Here is a 19,900-nt window from a genome sequence, read left to right on the forward strand (position 1 = left end):
GCGTCGGTGCTGGAGGAGGAGCTCCGGCCCGGCTTCAGGACCTGGGTTCGAGTCGCGTCTCTCCCGACACCCAGGAGGGGGGTCGGTCTGTCGCCGTGGAAACGGGGCCCTGCAGGCTTCCGCACCGTTCCCCTCCCCCAGCCGTCGGCGGGGCGCGCGGGGGCGACGGGCGACTAGCCCCTGCCCTCCACTGACGACCGTGCAGGTGTCACCCCGCGGCCAGCGGCCCCACACCCCCCTCGGCCCCCCAGCCGGTCGTCGCTGCCCAGTGTGCGGAGCAGGCGGGGACGGGCACTCGGAGGGGGCCCTCGCCGGCCGCCCGCTCCCGGCAGGTGTCTGCGCGGACGCCTGGGCGGCTGGACTTTGACGACCCGCCCGCCCGCCCTTTTCTCATGCCTGGCCCTGCGCGTTCAGCCCAGCCAATCCCGGGGCGCGCCCTGTAGAGGGCCAGGTCTGCTCCCCGGGACCGAGGCAGGCTGAAGGTGCCGGGCGGCCTTCCGCGACTGGGCCCGAACCATGAGAAGGCCTCCGGGCGCGTTCCGGGGCGCGGTTCCAGGAGGCTGGGCAGGTCTATGAGTTTTGGGGCGGCACCGATCTCCCCTAAACTCAGCGGCGCTAGACGGCCCAGGGTGGGGCTCTCAATTCGCTGGGCCCGCCCTAGTCTCTCCCCAGCAGATGCGAAAACTGGTCATCTTTGCCGCACTCTGTCTCGTCGTCCCAAGAGCCTGGCAGCCTGTGCGGGTGACCCAGGTCCTGCCCCACACTTTGCAGAGTTGCAAATCACCCTTTCCCTAGAAGCTAAACCCTGAAGCTTTGGTCTTTCTATGTGACCCCTCCCTCTTTTCTTCTCTTTCCTTCCTTTGCTTATTCATTCATTCATCAACTCGTGAGCTCCAGCTCCACCTGCTCTCAGCAAGCTACCGCAGCTGGGGTCGTCGGGGGGTTCCCAGCAGTGACGCACTTGGACAGGGCCGCTCAGGCTTCCAAACAGCCAGTTGAGCCCCGGGCCTGGGGCATGAGGTCATAATTGGTGATGCCCATTGGTTCAGGCCTGGAGGTGGGGAGGGGTCCCCATAGCAACGCGAAGGAAGGGTGCCACCGGAGTAACCTGGAGAGGAGAGTGATCCTGCTTGAAGCTCCAGTGGCAGCTGGGGGAGGTGGGCGCAGGTTGGGCTGGGGGTGGGGAAGCTGGGGTGGAGCTCAGTTTCCCAGGTCCCCGCAGCCCTAGCCCAACCAAGCTCTTGTCATTCTTGAGGTCCTTTTCTCACTCCAAGTAGTGGTCAGTGCCACTTACCCCAGGAAGGCTAGGGGAGGAGTCCTGGCAACAGCCTTGGGGTCCTGGGTGCCAAGCGGAATGCTAATTCTGACATCCTCCTGGTCTTCTGCATACCGTCTGCATCTCATTTGCATTCTCTTCATTTAAGGTCAAATTGAGCAGACATCTCCACATCCCCAGCCCTGTCGCTTGTCTGTATCCCGACTTTATCCTTTAGCAGCTCCGTAATTTATCTCTCCTTTCCCCATTCCTTACCCCACCCCTCTTCTAGCCCCCAGTGTCTCCTCCAGTGGGAGGGGGCGCAGCCTTGCTGAAGCAGAAAGGAGAGGTCTGCCTCTCCCTCTGGATGTTTGTTGACAGATGGGGAGGGCTGGCCTGTACTGTGGAGAGATGAAATTGGCAAAGCACATAGTGGGGGGCGGTGCCCCGGCGGGGTTGAGGGTCTCCAGGGCCAAATCACCCACATGCCTGGCAGGGTGCTGGAACGGAGGGATGCCTGCCCACCTGTCTGGTGCCAGGCCAGCTTCCTTCCTCCAATTAAATACTAATGAGGTGTCATTAACCCTTAGCTTGCCTGCCAGCCCTCAGGGGAAGCTCAGATTCGTGGTCTCCCACCGAACCAAGAGGGAGGCCCTTTGAAGAAGCTGAGAGGTAGTGGGGCCCTAGGGGTGGGAGCAGCAGGCCCTGGTTGTCCTGTGTGCTTCAAGGGTCTCTAGACATGGGTGTCCCCCCCTGCCCCGTCTGAGAGCATCTCTTCCTCTGTGTATCAGTCCAACAATTATTTGAATCAGCTTACCTATTCCTACTAACTCAACACCAGGCTGCGTACAGGGGTAGGCACTTGCATCAGACAAGATCCTTTCCCCTAAGGAATCTGCAGATTACTCGGGAAGACAGAGTGGCCAGCAAATGATTATAATGCCAAGTGCAAAGGCTACTCTAGAGCTACGTAGAAAGTTCTATGGGGGCACACGCTGTCGGAGGAGACTTGCGCTTGAAGGACAAAGTTGAGGGCAGGGAGGGGGTGCGCAGACCGGGTAGTGCCTGTGCGTGTGGCTCAGTGTGGGCCTGTGGTCGGGCTGTGTTTGCGCCCCCATCTGTATGTATGTGTGAGTGTGTATGGGTGCTGTCTGGATCTCGCTTTGTCTGGAGTCCCTTCTCCTGAACACACACTGTGGTTTTATTACAGATCAATGTTTGCCGTGAGGCTCTGTGCAGATTAGCCTGGACCTGCCCAGCCCAGGGGAGGGGAGTAGAGAGAACGGCTCTCTGGGAAGGGGTGGGCAGGCACCGGCTCCACTTGGGGGCCCAGACTCTTGGCTCCTGGCTCCCCAGTTGGCAGCGGCTGGCCAAGGGAGGCAAAGAGCTGGGCCCCCAGCTGTGGCAGGGTGTGCCCAAGCCATAGTCCCCCTCTGGCCCTGGCTCCCTGGAGGAGACAATAAGGGGGTTTAGAGTCACCACTCCCCCCCCCCCCCCCAACTGGCCCCCCCCCCCAACCTGTTCTGTCTGCGGAGGAGCAGGCCAGCTCAGACCTGTCTGCTGGCTCTCTCCTGCAGGGAGCAGATCCCTCCAGAGGACTCTGGAGGGCTGGGGAATGCCGGAGCCTACGAGGGAGGAGACCCACCCCGTATTCCACCCTGGCCCTTGGAGGCTCCCTCCAGGGGAGGGTTCCCCCCCCAACCCACTCTAGGGAGCCACTTCTCTGGGTTTCGCCCAGACATAGCAATCGTGGCCAGGGAGCCTCTTAACCGTTAGGCAGAAGGTGGGGGCTAGAGTCCTGGCTATGAGGTGGGGCGGGGGGGGTAGCTACTCAGACCTCTGCCTGTCCCCTCTCCTTGAAGCCACTGGCTTGAAAGCTCAATCTTGGTGTCTTGGTGGCGGGAAAGGCAAGAGAGTCTGGATGCAGGCGAAGTATTAGGGCTTAGGAGACTGTGCAGTCTGCGGAGGTCAGAGACCCCGCCGTCCACACTGTCAAGGATGGGGACTTCCTGGTTGGGGCTGAAACTGCCCCTTCCCTGAGTCCATCTAACTGTTTCCTGCCCCATCCCACTCCCCAGACAGTGGCTCTGCCGCGGTGACAGCTGTATGGAGAAGCTTGGCGAGCAGGAGAAGGAATGAAGAGCGAGTCCAGGGCTAGTCTCAGTGGGCAGACCTCAGGAGAGGACCCCTTCATAATAATGGTGTTGGGGACACCCTGCTGGCTCTGCCAGGGGAGGTGGAGGTGGGGCCTGTGACTTTCATGGTTGTGAGTTCAAGCCCCATGCTGGGTGTGGAGATTACTCAAAAATAAAGTCTTTTAAAAAAATAAATAAATGGGGGGCGCCTGGGTGGCTCAGTTGTTAAGTGTCTGCCTTCAGCTCAGGTCATGATCTCAGGGTCCTAGGATTTGAGCCCCGCATCGGGCTCCCTGCTCAGCGGGAGTCTGCTTCTCCCTCCCCCACTCCCCTTGTTTGTGTTCCCTCTCTCGCTGTCTCTGCCAAATAAACATAATCTTATAAATAAATAAATAAATAAATAAATAAATAAATAAATGGGGCACCTAGGTGGCTCAGTGGATTGGGCATCTGTCTTCAGCAGGGGTCAGCGAGGTCATGGTCCGGGGATCCTGAGATGGAGCCTCGCAGCCTCCACTGGGCTCCCTTCTCAGCAGGGAGCCTGTTTCTCTCTCTCCCTCTGCCCCTCCCCCCCCATCGTATTCTCTCTCTCTCTCAAATAAATAAATAAAATCCTTAAAAATAATTAAATAGGGACGCCTGGGTGGCTCAGTTGGTTAAGCAGCTGCCTTCGGCTCAGGTCATGATCCCAGTGTCCTGGGATCGAGTCCCACATTGGGCTCCTTGCTTGGCAGGGAGCCTGCTTCTCCCTCTGCCTCTTCCTGCCACTCTGTCTGCCTGTGCTCGCTCTCGCTTCTCTCTCTATGACAAATAAATAAAATAAAATCTTTAAAAAAAATTAAAAAATAATAATTAAATAAATAAGGGCGCCTTGTGGCTCAGTGGGTTAAGCCTCTGCCTTCAGCTCAGGTCATGGTCTCAGGGTCCTGGGATCGAGCCCTGCATTGGGCTCTCTGCTCAGCGGGGAGCCTGCTTCCTCCTCTCTCTCTCTCTGCCTGCCTCTCTGCCTGCTTGTGATCTCTGTCTGTCGAATAAATGAATAAATAAATAAATAGCTAAAAGTAATGGTGAGGCCCGCATGAAATCATGGGTCCCAAGCACTGTGCCAAGTGCCTCCGGGACACGGGTCCTAATCTTACCACAGGCAGCTCCTGGAGAAGGTGCTGTTCTCCCTGCTTTACAGATGAGGAAGCAGTCACAGGTGCGGTGACCCGAAGAGCCAATGAGTGGTAGAACTAGAATTCAACCCCCAGCCCCTCCTGTCCCCACTAAGCCACATGACCTCCCTCTCGGCTTTTCTGGAAGCACGTTCAGAGGACCCACACGCACCTCTCACAGCAGCCTGGAGATGCCCCCACACTTCAGGCCGGGCAGCTTGCGGGGTTCATTAGAGGAAGCAGGGCATGACGAGGACGGTGACAAGGGTTGGAGGCTCTCCCTGCCCCCCTGCCCCCAACCAGCCCACTGAGCCTAGCATCCTGGTTTTCTGCGTCCTGGACACACAGTGGTGCGTGTGTCCCAGGGCAGGCGTGTGTGTGTGTGTGTGTGTGTGTGTGTGTGTGTGTGTCTCCACGACAACTCAGGACACTGCGCATCGCACAGCCCTGTGGACAACACCCTCAGGAGAGTCGGCAGACACACGCATCACCCTGGTCCTCGGCACTCGGGTCTCCACACCAGGACCCTCCCGACCACCAGCCCGCTGTGGGCCACTCGCCTGGGCCCCAGGGCAAGGTGCAGAGCCTGGGAACAGTTCCCGTGTGGAGCAGGTGGCTGCCTCCCCCATGCACACGTGTGCCCAGGCCTCCCTCTCGAAGGCCCCTTGTTTGTTTGTTCAATGAATTGTTTATCTGCGGCCCCCCTTCACTGCTGGGCTCCCCTCCCCCAGGCCCCAGCCTCCATGATTTATTGAATACATCTCAGCTCTGTGCTTGCCACCCGATGTCCTGGGAGCTGCCTTGGGCCACAGGGCCTGAGTACTCCCTCTGTCCCCTACCTGGTCCGCTCCCTGCTTCCGTGGCCCCGAGACGGGTGGGCCTGTGGCACCATGTGACAGGGCTCCCAAGGGTCTGAATTCTGTGTCCCTGGAGAAAGCATGGCAACCAGAGGAGCACTGGCGAGACTGAGGGCCAGAGGGAGAGGCAGGCAGAACCCGCAGGTAAGAGAGAAGAGGCCTGAGGCCCTAGAGGGAGGGCCGGCCCCATGGAGAGGACCCCCCCCCCCCCCCCGCCACCAGAGGCCCTCGATCTACAGACAGGTGTCCATCCAGGCCCAGGCCTTAGACGCCACCGTCAAACCACGACTTGTGAGCCTCCGGGGTGGTGAGATCAAGAATACATTTTATGGGTCTCAGCCGCCTTCTTACTTTAAAGAAATGTTAAGACTAGAAGAGAAGAAAAATCTCAGAGCGCGTCCTCTGTAGTAAGGGTACGGCTTCATGACCATTACTGTTCTGGGTACATGTGAGCGTGTCTGTGCGCACACGTGTGTGTTCTCTGGGGAAACACACATCTTGGAGCGCCTGGGTGGCTCCGGTTAAGTGTCCGACTCTTTATTTATTTATTTATTTATTTATTTATTTATTTATTTCACACAGAGAGAGGCACACAAAGGGGGAGCGGCAGGCAGAGGGAGAGGGAGAAGCAGTTCCCCACCGAGCAGGGAGCCCGATGTGGGGCTCAATCCCCGGACCCTGAGATCATGACCTGAGCCGAAGGCTGATGCCCAACCCATGGAGCCCCCCAGGGTCTGACTCTTGCTTTCAGCTCAGGTCATGACCTCAGGGTTGTGGGATCAATCTCCAAATTGGGGTCTCTGCTCAGTGGGGGTTTGCTGGAGACTCTCTCTCCCTCTCCCTTTCACCTCCCCCGCTCGTGCTTGTTCTCACTCTCTCATAAAATGAATAAATAAACCTTTTTTAAAAATATATACATCTTGGGGCACCTGGATGGCTGAGTCTTTAAGTGTCTGCCTTCGGCTCAGGTCATGGTCTCAGGGTCCTGGGATCGAGCCCCGCATCGGGCTCTCTGCTCAGAAGGGAGCCTGCTTCCCCCTCTCTCTCTGCCTGCCTCTCTGCCTACTTGTGACCTCTGCCTGTTAAATAAACAAATACAATCTTTTAAATAAATAAATACATATGAACAAATAAACAAACATCTAACTGTGGGTCACGGTTGAGAAAAATTTGAGTGACAGTTCTACACAGAGGCCTAGAACCCACTGAGGACCCAGATGCCACAAAAAGAGGCCTAGGCTTCAGATCAGATCCCAAGTGTGTAGACAGTGGCCGTGATCATACACCCAGAGACCCAGTCCCCAGAGAGGCCAAGAGCCCATGACTGGAGGCCTCCAGACAGGCCTGCACACCACAGCTGTACTGGAGGGCCATACCCCATGTCACCCCACCTAGTCAAGCAGCTTGTGTGTGGCACAAAGAAGTCACCCGCGGAGCAGGTAAAGGGTGCCATCACCTCGAACTCCTTCACCAAGGTAGGGAGACGCACAGGGCCACCTCCTGCTGAAGGAAACAGCACAGAAGCACTACTTACAAAGAGAAGCACCCTAAAGACTGGGTCCACATAGAGGGTACTTATCCTAAAACACACAAAAGCCCACATCAGTCAGAGACTGATTTGGCCAGAGGTCCGCACAGAGCACCGGATCCCATGGACAGGCCTTGGGCTCTATAGAGAGTGTCTCAGAGCTTAAAAACCCAACAGACCTGCTTAAATCCTAGGGAAAGGGCTCCAGAATCTAAGGAGAAGGGGTCAGTTATGGGGAGTGGGTATGGGGATTCTTGTTTCTAGACAGGAGTATCTAAGTCCTGTAGAAAAAGACTCACATCCATAAGTGGGACCCAGATTCTACAAAGAGGGATTTAAGGCTTCTAAAATGAAATCTGCGGGCGCCTGGGTGGCTCAGTGGGTTGAGCCTTTGCCTTTAGCTCAGGTCATGATCTCAGGGTCCTGGGATCGAGCCCCACGTCGGGCTCTCTGCTTGGCGGGAAGCCTGCTTCCCCCTCTCTCTCTGCCTGCCTCTCTGCCTACTTGTGAGCTCTGTCAAATAAATAAATAAAATCTTAAAAAAATAAATAAAATGAAATCTGAACTCCTAGACCAAACCAACAAGCTTCCATCCATACATAAATGGGCAGCCCCTCTGCCCACTGCAGGCCCTACAAAGAGAAGCCTCCCTTGGCCCCACAGGGAGCATGGGGGGCGGAGGGGGATGCTGGGACCTGGGGTACCTGAAGTAGGCATGTTAGCATCATTCAGGAGAAACAAATCTCCCTGGGGGTGCGGAGTCTGGGGAAAGAGAGAGCTGTTTGCAAAGTCCCCCATTCCCACCCCAAGGGGCCTAATTTATTTTCTGGCTCCCAAGAAGGGAGAGGAGATCTCCTGGGGTGGAGGGGAGCTGAGGGAGGATGGAGACTGCTTTTGCCTGGCAGAAGCTAAGCATGAGGCCCATGCCGGATGGCACTATCCCCCTACCCCCACTGCAGCCCCTGAGGCTGACTTGTGTGGGGACCCCTGCCCCGCCAAGAACCAGCAGATGAAGGGGATCGGCCTGTCTTCCCTCCTGAAGTAAAGGAGAAAAGAGCATCACAACAGTCTCCCCAGGCGCAGGTCGCTGGGTTGCGGACTGTGGGAACCTGGTCTGAGACCCGGTCACTCTCTGTCTGAGCCTCTCCAAGAGAGAAGAGATGACAACTGGGCACCCCATATGTCTGGATCCCAGACCCTTTCCCTCAACGTTTACTTCCTGGGCAAAGAAGGGACCTGAGGAGAGCAAGGAACTGTGGTTTTCTGGGTGCCCGTGGGCCTGTGCGCGCATCCCTGCGTGGGCACGGTCTGGGCTGTGCTCCCACGTGTCTGTGTGTCTGAGGATCTCTGGTGGTGTGAGTGCCCGCCAGGGCATGTGTGTGTGTAAACGTCAGTGTCCAGGGCTGTATCTCTCTGTTCCCTGCCTCTGTTCTGGCGAATGTGTGTGTGTGACGTCTGTGCTTGGGCGTCACTGTGGGGACAATGTCAGAGAGAGCGTCCAGCAGTGAGCAAGCTGAGGGACGCCACTGTGGGCCCTTCCAGAACGCACTAGGGACATTCTCAGGCCCAAGCCCCTCTCCCTCCTCCAAGAAAAACAAGCTTCGTGTGGCACTGGGGGCTTCGGGTCGTGGCTGTCACGCCCTTGGTGCCCACTGCGGCTTCTCCGCCCTGCAGCCCAGCGGCCTCCTCGTTCACTCGGGAAGAAGGCCATGGACCCAGCGGAGGGCGGACTGCTCAGAAGGAAGGGTGGGAAGGGGCCTAGTTCTACTTATGAAGCCGTCCTGGATCCCCAGTTCCTTTTCGAATCTCCCTCACCCCATCCCCAGGATGGATGTGCTCCCAGAAGATGGAGACCCCGGTCTGGGCCCCCCTAGTCCTTCTCCAGGGAGCTCGAGACTGGGCAGCAGAAGGCCGGGGACCCGCGCAAAAATTAAACCTAAGAGGGAGAGAGGAGGCGCGCGCCGGTCGTTTCCGACGGGGCAGCACGGTCCACATCTCCCCAGCGCCGCGCGCTCCGGGCCCGAGCGGGGCGGGGCCCGGCCAGGCGGGAGCGCGCCTGGGGGCGGGGCTTCGGGGGCGCGCCCGGAGGGCGGAGGGAAGGGCTGGGGGCGTGGCCTAAGGCTTGGGGGCGGCGGCGGCGGCGGCGGCGGCGGCGGCGGCGGCGGCGGCGGCGGCGGCGGCGGCAGGGAGCTGGGAGGCGAGAAGCCGGGAGCGCGGGGCTCAGTCGGGGGGGCGGCGGCGGCGGCGGCTCCGGGGATGGCGGCGGCTCCGCTGCTGCTGCTGCTGCTGCTCGTGCCCGTGCCGCTGCTGCCGCTGCTGGCCCAGGGGCCCGGGGGGGCGCTGGGAAACCGGCATGCGGTATACTGGAACAGCTCCAACCAGCAGTGAGTCGGGGGCCCGGGGAGCCCAGGGCGTCCCGAGTCTGCGAGGGGGGGAGCCGGTGGGCCCTGAGGGCACCGGGGGTGGGGGTCCTGGGAGGCACGGCTGGGGGCTGGGAACGAGGGAGAGGGGCACACTCTGTGGGCGGCTGTGAAACTCGCGGGGGGGGTGCTCTGAAAGGGGCTGTTAAGGTCTTGGAAGGAGGACTTGGGCCGTGCGGAGGAGGCTGGACGGGGACACCGCACCCCGCCTTGCCCTCTCTCCGCGCCCGCCGCTGGAAGAGCGCCCCTCGCACAGTCCCCCATCTTCGCCCCCTTCAGCGGTGCTGGGCCATCGCACGGGGCGGGGGGGGGGGCGGCCAGGGATGACCTGTTTTCAGCGCTGAGGCTTTCGAGGGGTTCTGTCTAGGACTCCCGCTTTTAAAAGTGGGGTCCGGGGCAGGGCAGGGAGTCCGGCCCGGGGCCTCCTCAGAACGTAGCCGAATGGCCTGTCCTGGTTGTGGGGAAACGCCAGGCGGGGGTGAGCCGGGGCTGGGTCGCCGCGGCTGGGGTCCTGGAGGTGCTGCTATGTGGGGATGGGAACGTGGGCCACCGGCGAACCGGAGAGAGGCAGGCAGATGTCGGCGTGTCACACACGCACACACACGCCCGGCCTGGGGACGGCGTGTGGCTCCAAGTGTGAGCGGGCGTGCGCGGCTGTCAGTGTGCGTGTGTGTCTGAGTGTGTGATTTGTGTGTCTGCGTCGGCGATCGTCTGGGGGTGGGAGCGGGCGGCGGGGCGGGGAGGGGGCTGCGGTCGCTGTCCGCGTGGCCGGCCGCGTCTGGGCTGGGGTGGCTGCCGGCGCCGCCGCGGTCTGGGCGGGTGTCAGGGCGGCCGTGTGGTTTCCCGGGGTGTGTGGCGCGGCGGCTGGGTGCCGGCTGCGGGGCCGGGTCCTCAATCTGCTCAGTCCTCGCTGCCCTTGTCTTCTCCTCCCTGCCGTGCCTCCGTGTGTGTCTGTGTGCTGGGGGCATCCCTAGGGATGCGGGGGTCACTGTCACACCTGCCCAGGCGGCGGCGGTGGCACTGCCTCTGGCTCCCCACCCTGGGGGGCGACTCGGGAGCAACTGGAGAGGGACCAGGGGAGGGGGCCGGGAGGGCCGGGCGGCCGCGACCCCCAACCTCCCGGGGGAGGGGCTGCCGCTCGCCGCTCCGCTCTTTGTTGTTTGGGGCTCCGCGCCTCCCCCTCTCTCCCTGCTCGCGCCCGAGTGTCAGACTGGGGGTGGGGATGAGCCAACGACGCCCCCCTCTCGCTTCCCATGGAAACCTCGGGGGTGGGGATGAGGCCCCTCCCCCCACCCTGGGAGCGGAACTCGAAGAACTCCGGGGGGTGCTGGGGGCTGACTCCCCGTTCTATCTAGCTCGTCCCTCTCCCCCAGACTCACACGTCCGCCTCCCCCCGCCCCGCTAGAGTCTGGCGGGGAGTGGAGAGTACGCAGGTGAGGGGTCCCAGGTTCCCACCGCCCTCTGGGCAACCCCGCGTTCTTAAGGGACGCGGGAGCCAGGGGTATGCGGGAACAGCCTGGGGGTGGGAGGGGGATGTTGTTGATCAGGTTCCCCTCCCCCGCATACACCTGGGCTCAGGTGAAAGCCCTGGGAGGGGGTGGCGGGGCCCGGTTCCAGGAGCCTCCTTTCTGTCTTCCCCGCTCCCCCGCAGGTCTGGACCGGCAGAGGTGGGAGGGGGCGCGCACCCGGCTGCGAGGACGCCGCCGCCCCCGCCTCGCTTCCTCGGCCTTTGTTGCCGCTGCGCCCGGGCTCCCCGGCTCCCTCACTGCGGCAGCCGCGGCCCCATAAATCGTGAGAGCGACGTGCTCCGGAGCCGGGAGTGGAGAGGGCCAGGGAGCTGGGGGCGGGGCCGGGCCGAGCCACAGGCTCCCGCGCCCCCTCCCCCGTCACGTGAGCTGGGCGCCGGGCTCCCACCCCATGTCACGTGGAGAGGGTCTCTGCCCCTTGGGGTCACGTGGAGAGGGTCTTGCGACCCCGCCTCCTGGAGTCACGTGGGAGGGTGCTGGTGGGACACGTGCAGAGGCCTCCTTTGACAGACCTGGGGGCAGTGCCCCGCACAGCGGTCGTGATCTCGCCCCTCGTCCCCCCCCCCACACTCGGGCCCTCCGTCTGATCCGCTGTAATTGAAGACCAGTTCCCAACCTGGCCAGGACGAGGGATGGGGGGGTACTATCCTGGAGGAAAGGAGGAAAATATTAGGTAGATGGAGGGGTCCCCTGAGCCCGGAATTGAATTTGGGGTGGGGATGGGAGGACCGGCTGATGGCCACACGCATGACCCCGGCCCTGTGCTTCCTTGCTTTGCAGAAGGGCGCAAGGCGCTGTTATTCACCCCTAACTCAGGAAGCGTCGGCAGCTTCTTCTCCAGCCGGCGCCCTACCTCTTTCTCTCGGAAATGTTTCTGCGGCTGGTCTCACTCTCATTCACGCGTTCATTCAGCAAAGGTTTATTGAGGCTGTACTAGGTCCCGCTGGTCTTTCTCCCTGCGCGCGTTCTCCCAGCCGCCGAGCCTCTGCCCGCACCCCCTTGCCCGCCCCTGACAGCCGTCTCCGGCTCCGCTGTCTGGGGGCCTCCGCGATCGGCCCCTCCTCTCTCCCTTTCTCCCCGCCTCCCTCCGTTCCCATTCCGGTCCTCTTTCTCAACGATTCTGGGCCCCCCTCTTTCGCTGTCTCGCCCTGTCCCCTCTCGGGGACCCCTCTGGCCGCGCGCGTCTGCTCTCACTCCGCTTGTGTCTCGCTTTCGGCGGGTCTCTCGCTCCTCGCCGCCGCTGCAGATCAATAAACCGCCGCCGCCGCCCGCCGCTGTCGCAGGGAGGGGGCGGGGACGTGGGGCGCGCTGCCTCTCCCCCACGCGACGCCGGCGGGAGAAGCCCGGGCCGCGGCTGGCGAGACCCAGCGGGGCGGGGCGCCGGGAGCGCCCCGAGAGGTGCGGGGGTGTCAGCGTGCACGCGCCGCCCCGCGAACGTTCCCGCCACCCACCCACCGCCAGCCGGGCGCGCGGGCCCCACGCCGCGCGCACGTGGTCCGGCCTCGCCTGCTGGAGCGAGCGGCGCGCCGCCTCGGGGCCGCGCGCTAGAGGGGAGGGAGCCCGGGTCGGTGTCTTGCCATCGCTCCTCCTCGCCTTTAGCTCCGCATCCCGGCTTCCAGGGGTGGGGGCAGGGATTAAGCAAGTTCAGGGCCTCTCGGGATGCCTTCCCTACTCCCTGGTCTTGTTAGGCTCCCTGTTTACCTGCCCCTAATTGCCCCGTGGGGAGAGGTTTGCTCCTTCCCTGCTCCCCCGCCACCCAACCCCCCCCCCCAGGCGCGAGCCGGCGGGGCATTGAAGGAGTGACGGAGAAGGGTCGGAATGCGCCCCGGAGGCGGTGAGAGCCGGAGTGAGATATAACGGGGTGAGGGGGCACCCCCTCCAGGTGGGGTGTGTCAACACTTGACTTTCTGCGAGAGACTTGGAGGCCAGGAGGGGATGAAGGGAGGAAGAATAGAGAACCGTTCCGAGGGGCAGGCACACCCCAGCCCCCAGGTGCCTCCCACACCCCCCGCGGATGAGGAGCTGCAGCCCTAGAGGGGGAGTGAGCTGCAGGCCATTGCGCGGCCTAGTGGCACTGCTGGGGCGGGGAGGATGACAGATTCACTGACAGTGCCTGAGCCTAGGAGACACCTCACTGGGGTCTCCCAGGAGTTGTGACTGGGGACACCCAGCCCCCTGCCCGCCAGACTCCAGCTGCCCACAGCCACGCCACCAGCCGCACTTCCTCCCACATGCCCAGCTTGGGGGGCATTTCAGGGATTCCTCCTGCCACCCAGCCCATGGAGAGGTAGAAGATGGCTTCTCTTCACTGGTGCTCACCCACAGGCCTCTCTGTAAGGCCAGTCCCCGCCCTGTCGAGGAAACTGAGGTCACCTGTCCCAGTGACCCTGGCTGTGTTGTAGGGGGAGCTGGGCAGTGTCCCAGGGAAGGGTCCTTTCACAGCAGGGCTGGAAACCTAGGTGAGGCTCAAGGACAGAGGTCCCAGGGTGGCTGGGCTGCGGCTTTGGGCCCAGCCCCCTATCACTGGTGGCCCCCTCCTCAAGGCCTATGGGGGAGGAACAGTAGACTTGGAAGCTGGGGATAGAGACGCAAACCCAGGTGGCGCCAGGAACCAGGCCTGGTCTAACCCGTTTTCCTGCTCCCAGTGCCCCAGGCCGAGACTCCTGCCCACCTGAGTGCCAGAGCCAGGGAGGGGCCTAAGTGACCCATCACTCCCGTGGGAACCAAGTGGGACTGGTGGCATTCCTGATGACTCAAGAAGGCTGTGCCCATTCCCACTGAGGTGCCCAGGCACCAGCTCTCACCTCTCTGCTCCCTGCCAGGCTTGGAAGGGAGCGCTTGGGGAGGGGGTGGCACAGGCCAGGCCAAGCAAGTCTGGTTGGGTGGGGAGGGACCCTCAAAGCTCCACCCGATTCAGAGGCCTCCAAGCTTGTTTCCCTAATGGATCTAATGACTATTTGTGGAACTGGGAGGTGCTTGGTGACATGAGGAGCCAGTCCCTCCCTTCAGGGAGTTCCCAGGGCTGAGAGACCCCAGTGCTATGACATTGCCGCCAAGCGCCCAGGCCCTCTGTGTCCGCCATGTTCTCCTCTCCCTGGCGGGATGTGTGGATTCCTACCCTAAAGAAATTGGGGGAAACTCCCCCCTACTTTTCTTGAGTTTCTTTCTCCATTCAAATGTTTTTCCCATCCCCACACCACCACTCAGCACCACCATCCAGGCATTAAGACCAACACTTTGATGATGGCTGGCAAGGCAGGTGGGGATTACGAGGGACCCAGCATCTGCTTCTGTGTCCCCATAGAAGAATCAAGGAAGGAGGAGGCTCAGCCATCTTGCCCAGGCTCTCTGCCCACTTCTCTAACGAGCACCACTCAGGGCCAGTGGTTGAGGCGGACGGTGGATAGAGATGGAAGTTTGGGCCTGTGGGCATGCTACCACGTGGGGCCTTGCTCTTGAGCCCCGGCTCCAGGCTCTGTTGTCTCAGTTACTGGGGGCCTTGATTGCCAGAATTAGCGCAGAGAGGGCATGTGCCCGCGTGCACGCGCGTGTGTGTGTATGTGTGTGTGTGTGTCTTGGGGGGACGCAGGGGTGGGGAGAGTGGGCGCAGTAAGAGAGCTTGAGATGTCTGCGGTCAACCAGTCCTGCGTGCGAGTCCAACACACAGGCAGCCTGGCTCCCCCAGGTGTGTGCCGCCCGCGCGGACGGTGCGCGTGTCTGTGTGCGCGCCACGGCACTTACGCGTGTATATGCGCGAAGCGTCCACACCTGCGTCTGTGAGGTCAGGTCCTGGCCGACTGGCCTCGGGGGTGCGCTGGCCACGGCAGGGAAGCATGCGGGAGAGGTGCGCATCTCTGGGAAGGGATCCCTCCCACTCCCCCCTTCCCTTCCAGTCCCCGACCACCCCCCCCCCGCCAGTGGAGGATGGTGGGGGATGGGCGGAGGAAATCTGGGCCGGGGTCTGGGAGTCGCTGGGGCCTGCGCCGTTTCTGTGGCAACCAAAGCGCACGTCCCCCTTCGCCGTTGGAGGCAGGCCGGGCTTCCCTGCGCCGTTGCTGACCTCTGGCGGCCGCCGGGAGGACAGCACGAGGCGTGGGCGTGGGCGGCTGGCGTGGGCCTGGTGGCGCTAGGGCCCTGGGAACGAGGACGGGGACAGGCGCTGAGCAGAGAGGCGGCTCCGGAGAAACGCCGGGAGGCTGCGAAGGCCCTAGGGAAGCTGTGCCGAGCGGCGGCGTGGGACGGGGGTTGGCGTGGGGTTTCTCCTCTCTGACCCGCTTCCTCTCCCCCGCAGCCTGCGGCGAGAGGGCTACACGGTGCAGGTGAACGTGAACGATTATCTGGATATTTACTGCCCCCACTACAACAGCTCGGGGGTGGGCCCCGGGGCGGGCCCGGGCCCCGGGGGCGGGGCGGAGCAGTACGTGCTGTACATGGTGAGCCGCGCCGGCTACCGCACCTGCAACGCCAGCCAAGGCTTCAAGCGCTGGGAGTGCAACCGCCCGCACGCCCCGCACAGCCCCATCAAGTTCTCGGAGAAGTTCCAGCGCTACAGCGCCTTCTCGCTGGGCTACGAGTTCCACGCCGGCCAGGAGTACTACTACATCTGTGAGTGACGGCCGGGGCGGGGCCGGGGCGGGGCCGGAGGGCCGGGGCGGGGCCGGAGGGCGGGCGACGGGGGGGCCCCGCGGGGCCGGGGCGGGGCCTAAGGGTGTCCGGGAGGGCCGGGGGTGGGGCCAGGGCGGGGCCTAAAGAGCGGACCTGGAAGACGACCAGGGGGTGGGGCAAGGGGCGGAGCCTAGAGAGCGGACCAGGGAGGCGACCAAGGGGTGGAGTCCCGGGGAGGGGCCTAAGGAATGTAGCTGGGAGACGGCCAGGGGGTGGGGCCCCGGGGCTGCGGGCTCGGGGGCCCGGGGGGCCCCGGGGGGGCCTCAGGGGGCTGGGCAGGGCGGGAAAAAGTGCGTGAGGGCTTTGGGATGAGGTCCCCAGGGGCCAGTTATGTCGGGGTGTGGGCCTGACGGCGAGTGTCAGTCCGGTCAGGGGTGGGGGGTCGGCAGGGCCCGGGATTAGGGCGGTGGGGTGGGCCTAAAGGCGAGAGTCAGAGTCTGGCCGGGGCATGGGGTCCGCAGGGGCTGGGGCGGGCCATGTGGCTGCCACGTGGTCTGCGTCGCGGGGCGCGAGACTCCCCGGGACGCCGCGTGGGGCGTGCGGGCTGCAGGCTGCGGCTCCTAAGGCGTCTGAGACGCGGGGAGGGTTGGGGGCGGCCCGGTTTGGGTCGCGGTGTCACCGCGTCCCCGAGGGACGTCGCGGAACTGAGACCTCAGGGTCGGGGCTTCTCGAGGGCTGGGACTGCGGGGGTTGCCCGGGCCGGCGGCGGAGCCACGCGACCCGCGTCCGCGGGCCCGGGAGCCGGGCAGGGGGCGGTGCGGAGGGGCGGGACGCGGCGGACGCAGCTGAGGCCCCGTCTCGCCCGCAGCCACGCCCGCGCACGGCCCGCACTGGAAGTGCCTGAGGATGAAGGTGTTCGTCTGCTGCGCCGCCAGTGAGTGCCGCCCCCGGCCGCCAGCGCGCCCTCGCCTCCCGCTTCGGGGCTCCCCGGGCTCCCGGGGGCGGGGCGGGGGGGCCCCCGGAGCGGGGACTCGCTCCCCAGCTGTAGCGGCGGGGTGGGGGGTCCTGGCCCTGACGCTCCCCTCCTCTCTCCCACCCGCACCCCGCCCCGCAGCACCGCACTCCGGGCAGAAGCCGGCCCCCACCCTCCCCCCGTTCACCATGGGCCCCCATGTGAGGATCAACGTGCTGGGTGAGTCTGCGCAGCGCCCTCTGGTGGCCGCTGCTGGGACCGCAGCCCCCGTGCCTGCTCGCCCCGCATGCCTTCCCGGGGCGCAGCCCGCCCGCTCGCCCCGCCCGCTCGCCCCGTCCCGCCCCGTGGGTGGCCACGTCCCGGCTCCGCCGCCGCCGCCGCCGCCGCCGCGTGTCCCGCCCGCGCGCGCAGCCCGGCCCTCACCGCGCTCTCTGTCCGTCTGCCCACAGAAGACTTTGAGGGAGAGAGTCCGCAGGTGCCCAAGCTGGAGAAGAGCATCAGCGGGACCAGCCCCAAGCGGGAGCACCTGCCCCTGGCGGTGGGCATCGCCTTCTTCCTCATGACGCTCTTGGCTTCCTAGCTCTGCTCCCTCCCTTGGCGGGGACACGCGGGGCTGGGGAAGGGCAGGGAGACTTTGGCCTCTCCCAGGGATGCCTCGCTGTGGGGCCTCGACCCCTCCTCCGATGGCTGGCAGTGCGGCCTGCGCCACACATCTGGGCCCGCCCCTTTGCCCCCTCTCTCCCAACGTAGGGCCCTGTAGTGGACCAGACGCAGGGACAGCCACGGGTCCCGAGTGGCCTTGTGGCTCTGGTACCTTTCTCCGACCCCTGGTACCCTCCCCTGTTGTCACCACCAGAGATAAATTTGCCCCAGAGAGAGCAGACCCCAGCGTGGGAGGCACCCCCGTCATTCTCTTCTAGGGGCGGAGCACAGGGAGGGGACTAGATGGGCGAGGGGGTGGCCCACTGCCCCGCTCCCCTGTTTACAGCAATAAGCACGTCCTCCTCCTCCCACTCCCGCGCCCAGGACTGTGGTTTGGATTGAATCCAAGTTTACAAGTAGACACCCCTGGGGGGGCGGGCGGTGGACAAGGGTGACACGGGGTGGGCACCGGGGTTCCAGCAGGCATGTACAGACGCTATATCTCTATATATAATGTACAGACGGACAGACTCCCTCCCCCTCCTTAACTCCCTGACCTTCCTGGACGTCTCCTTCCAGCTTCAGACCCCTTCCCCACCAGGCTAGGCCCCCACAGAGGGACCCCCTGGCCCCTCTTGTGTCTTCTGTGAAGACAAGACCTATGCAACGCACAGACACTTTTGGAGACCGTGTGACAACAACGCCCCCTCCTGTCCAGCCCTGAGCCGGGACCCAAACCCCATGACCTTGCCCTGCCCACCCTCTGTGGCCCTACCCATCCTCCGGGCCTTTTTCAAGTGCTTTGGCTGTGACTTTCATACTCTGCTCTTAGTCTAAAAAAATAAACTGGAGATAAAAATAACGAACTGTGTGTCATTTCAGGGACCATCACCCGTCTGGACTCTGGTTAAACCCCCAGGTCACAGGGGCGGGGATGGGGGAGTCGGACTCGGGGGCCAAAGGGTGGAGTGAGCACCTTCTTCTGTGGCCCAGTCTCCTTTAGGAGGCAGCGCTGGGTGGAGGGAGCCCCCTGGGGCTGGGAGCCCGGCCTGGCTGCCTTTGGGCAAATCACTGACCCTCTGAGAGGCCCGCATTTCTCCGCAGAAACTAGAGTTGGGCCCCATGTCTCTCAGAGCCGCCCTAAGTGTGGACTAGCAGGAGCGCTCACCTCAGGACAGCTTTCTCTTGCTTCCCATTCCACTCTGCACTCAGGGTCTTGATCGGGGTCTGTGGGTTTCAGGGAGGTTGCGAACCTAGATAGGGAAGAAAATCACACTGTTGTTTTCACTCACTTGTAACCGGAATGAAGCATTCTCTTCTGTACTTGGGCAAGCAGCCAAAATGGTTAGCAGGGGACCTGTGTGTCTGTCACCAGCAGAAACCACCGCCACTTTCCGGCTGCATTACAGTTTCTGAAGCTCAAAACACCATTTGTTCCCATCACTACTTTGGACGGACCCTCGTTGTTAGACCATCCCCGTTCTTAATGTGTTAGTACAGAAGCATCTATGTTACTATTCCAAAACATGGAAATGTTTTAATAACTGTGTTTCCATGTAGTTGGTTTCCTTTATAATCCTTGGTAATTGTGTTTTATTCGTTTAAACCCTCAAGGCCCAAGGGCTGAGAGTGTGCTGGCACGGGGCGGGGGGGTCCCCACCTGACTCCAGCACCCTGTGCCTGTCAGGAGAGGAGAGGAGGCAGAAGGCACCGGACAGCAGGGGGAACGGCCACACGGCCCCTCCGGGCTGGGGGAGGCCAGGGTTGTACAGGGGGCGTTGTAGGGGGGCGGTGACCACAGGTGCCAAAACCTGCCAGGGAGGACGTGCTTATTGTCAAGCTGTGCACCCTTGGGAGTCCGTCCCAGCGGGATCTCTAGCCGTGTGGGCAGCCTGGGTCCCTGCTGAGGGCCCCTCCTCACCCCTGTGGCTCCTGCCAGCCGCATCCTAAGAACGAGCCCCCACGTTTGGGAGTCTGCTTCTCCCTTGGTCTTAGCCCTTCTCCCACACTCATGTTCTCCGCCCCCATAAATAAAATATCTTTTAAAGATTTTATTTATTTATTTATTTGACAGAGACCACAAGTAGGCAGAGAGCCCCTGATGGGCAGACGGGCTGGGGCCTGGACGTGCACAGCCTCAGGGCTGGGGCTTTGGGGTGGCGACGGCCCAGCCTCCCCTGAGTGAACAGTAAGGGCAGCCCAGGTGCAGGGGGTGGCAGAGAGAGGAGGTGGCTCAACCTGCTCCCCACCCCCATCTGTGGTCCTGTTACCTCTGCCCCCTCCCCAGGAGCCCAAATTGTCTTGCTCAGTCCCAGATCCCATTTTTTTTTAAGATTTTATTTATTTATTTGACACAGAGAAATCACAAGTAGGCAGAGAGGCAGGCAGAGAGAGAGGAGGAAGCAGGTTCCCCACTGAGCAGAGAGCCCAATAGAGGGCTCGGTCCCAGGACCCCAAGATCATGACCCGAGCTGAAGGCAGAGGCTTAACCCACTGAGCCACCCAGGCGCCCCAAATAAAATATTTTTTGGTAAAGATTTCATTTATCCATTAGAGAGAGAGAGAGAGCAAACACAAGCAGAGGGAGGAGAGGGAGAGGGAGAAGCAAGCTCTCCGCTGAGTAGTAAGCCCACCGGGGGGCTCCATCCCAGGACCCCAGGATCACGACCCAAGTCGAAGGCAGATACTGAACCAAGTGAGCCACCAGGAGACCCAATAAATAAAATCTTAAGAAAAAAAACAGCAATCCAGACAGGGGCCAGGCATGGGGAAGGGACCTCGAGCGAGCCGCCCCCCCCACTC

General features: G+C 62.6%; 1 protein-coding gene across 1 annotated transcript; it reads left to right on the forward strand.

The window, feature by feature from the left end:
* The first annotated feature begins 9,188 nt into the window (after positions 1–9,188).
* Positions 9,189–17,931, forward strand: LOC111139033 (ephrin A3). The gene is made up of 5 exons (XM_022491128.1): positions 9,189–9,316; positions 15,170–15,483; positions 16,352–16,417; positions 16,598–16,675; positions 16,906–17,931. Exons 1-5 carry the CDS (start codon positions 9,189–9,191, stop codon positions 17,034–17,036), a joined length of 717 nt encoding a protein of 238 aa, XP_022346836.1. The 3' UTR covers positions 17,037–17,931.
* The last annotated feature ends 1,969 nt before the right edge of the window (positions 17,932–19,900 follow it).

This window comes from Enhydra lutris, unplaced genomic scaffold (assembly GCF_002288905.1).
Source record: "Enhydra lutris kenyoni isolate GAN:26980312 unplaced genomic scaffold, ASM228890v2 scaffoldscaffold94, whole genome shotgun sequence".
NCBI lineage: Eukaryota > Metazoa > Chordata > Mammalia > Carnivora > Mustelidae > Enhydra > Enhydra lutris.